General features: G+C 34.1%; 1 protein-coding gene across 1 annotated transcript in view; it reads left to right on the top strand.

Annotated features, from left to right (window-relative positions):
- Positions 1-1537, top strand: part of LOC137725471 (protein DETOXIFICATION 46, chloroplastic) — a 12215-nt gene extending 10678 nt beyond the window's left edge. Inside the window, 4 exon segments of the mRNA XM_068464163.2 lie at positions 24-101; positions 761-832; positions 933-995; positions 1100-1537. Coding sequence (XP_068320264.2) covers positions 24-101; positions 761-832; positions 933-995; positions 1100-1201 — 315 coding nt within the window. The 3' untranslated portion in view covers positions 1202-1537.
- The last annotated feature ends 1001 nt before the right edge of the window (positions 1538-2538 follow it).

The following is a 2538-nucleotide window of genomic DNA, read 5'->3' as shown; positions in this document are numbered from 1 at the left end:
TTCTCTATTATATGTTAACGCAGATGCATAAAGTGCTGATACCATTTTTTTTGGCATTGGCTGTGACACCGGCTATTCTCGCATTTGAAGGAACATTGCTGGTATGCTTGATTTTATCTTCAGTGATGATTTTTCATATGTTCTTATGGTAACCATGTCATTGCATATCTTGTGCCTGTCTTGGAACAACGATAGTTGAAAACTGAGTCATGTCTGTGCTGTGTTTCCGGTGGAAGTAATAGACAGTTAATCCTGTTTACATTGATGGGTTTGCAGTAGATAAATACCATGGAATAGACCCGTTCATCTTGTTGATGAAGCTCTTAAGGGTTTTAATAAATCTAATAATCATGTTAATTTTTTAGGACAAGGGAAGCAGTTACCCCAGAAGTAGAGATAGTAATAGTTCAGTTCTTTTGGGCCCTATATTTCATAATCTCGCAAATCTTTTCTTCTCTTAGCCATTCTGGAACATTTTTGTACTGCCTGAATTGGAAGTCATGGATTTCCTTTGTTCTTTAAATTTGAGTAGCACAGCACGAAGGCCAACCTACTTAACAAGATATAGAGTTTTGCAAATGTTGTTTTACTTTCTGATTATCAAATCCCAAATTAAGCTTGCTTTCATAAGACTGCAATTTGTAGTTCGAACGTGCGTTGCTATTTTGTTCTTGGTTTTATGTATTTACTAGAGTTCTTTTACATAATAGGCAAATTACTTTTTGCTTTATTGTAAGTGTAATGTCTGTTTTTTTTTCAGGCCGGACGAGATCTAAAATTTATTAGTCTGTCAATGAGTGGATGTTTTAGTTTAGGTGCACTTCTACTGCTGGTGAGTATCTTCTTGTTATTTTCTGGTGTATACTTCAAGAGTGATTAGTTTTTTTATCGTTTATACATATAATTTCACCATCCCATTTTTCTTTCACCAGTTTGTTAGTAGTAGAGGATGTGGTTTAGCAGGCTGTTGGTGGGCACTGGTAGGATTTCAATGGGTAAGACCACCATCTTTATTCTAGCGTCTCATATTTTCTGTTTCAACTTATCTTAATATCTCACCCAAAAGAAAACTTATCTGAATACAAACTTTCACTTTCAGGCTCGGCTTTTTCTGTCTTTACAGCGCGCTACATCCACCAATGGCATACTTTACTCTGAAGATACGAGCCGGTATCAACAAGAAAAACTCAGAGCTGTTTAGGTCCAGAATCATATAAACGCATGAGATAAACGGTGAAATCTTGGTGAAGGGTCAAAATGCAGTGTTACCATTTTAGGAGATACGAATTAGAGGTTGGCGGTTGACACTAGTTTTTTTGTCTGCAACAAGGCCGAAGGCACGAGCAAGTTGCAACCTCATGAACAAATGAGCAAATGGAGGCAATGTTTGGCTTCAAGAAAGAATTTCTGAGCAGCTATGCTGGTTCCCTGTTTGATCAATGTTGTAAAACTCTGTGCATTATTTATCTGTCCCAAAAACACGAACTCGTCTTCACCGCAGAAAATTTCAGTGGATAACTGTTGAAAATTTGCATAATCTGGCTGGTACCCTTTAAAAATTAACAGTTTCGGTATTGTCCTACTGAAAAACCATTTCAGTGCATTCCTGGGGAAAAACTAAAAAACTTTGTTAGAGAGCTCAAGCGAAAGATCCTCACGTTTTTGTTAGTCTTCTACCAAAAACTTGTAAAATGGTAAATTAATATGTATTTTCCCCGGCGACATGCCTCACTCTGAAGACATATGAGCCGCTTTAAATTGGAAAAACTAAGAGCTGTTTAGTAAGCATATCATGTTGGCTGTTTTAAATTGACTGAAAGTGTTTATATAAAAGTATTTGAAATCATTTTTTGTAAAAATACAAGTGAATTTTGTAAAAACACTTGAGTGCTTCATGCAAGTATATAATTGGTACTTCTTTCAAAATGCACTTCAAGTGTTCTTGAAATCCAAAAATACTTTCATTAAAAGAGTTTTTAGTTATTTAAAAGCAATTTTAAAATACCTGCAAGTTTCTAGCAGCCAAAAATGAGTAAGGTACTCTACTTAAAGTTCCAAACATGAAGAAATGTTTTTTTTTTTTTTTTTTTTCCGTTTTATCTCCACATATAATTATCACCATAGATTTTTATTTAGTTTTAAATGTTTAATTTGAAAGTGTGTTTAACTTTGTAAGATTTTTTTAGTGTGAATTTTGTAAGTTTTTTAGGGCCTGTTTGGTAGTGTACTTGAATCCAACTTTTTAAACTCAAAAACAATTTTCAAGTTTTAAGCCTTAAAAACTTGTTTGGTAGGACTATTTTCAAAAATTAAACTCAAGACTAACTCAAAAATATAGTCTATTATCTAAAAACATAAAAAAGTGAGTTTTTAAACTTAAACTAATTCCTTTCTTTTCTCTCCCTCCTCCTCTCTCACTCCAAATCTATCTCTCTCTTTTCTTCTTTCTCTCTCCTTTTTTTTTTTTTACCTTTTTCGTCTTTCCTCCAATCCGCTCTCTTCATTCTTTAGGTTCTTTTTCTCACTCATCTTCCTCTT

This window comes from Pyrus communis, chromosome 5, assembly GCF_041283825.1.
Source record: "Pyrus communis isolate YQ-2024b chromosome 5, ASM4128382v1, whole genome shotgun sequence".
Lineage (NCBI taxonomy): Eukaryota > Viridiplantae > Streptophyta > Magnoliopsida > Rosales > Rosaceae > Pyrus > Pyrus communis.
The sequence above is the reverse complement of the archived record's forward strand: the minus strand, read 5'-3'. Positions and strand labels throughout refer to the sequence as shown.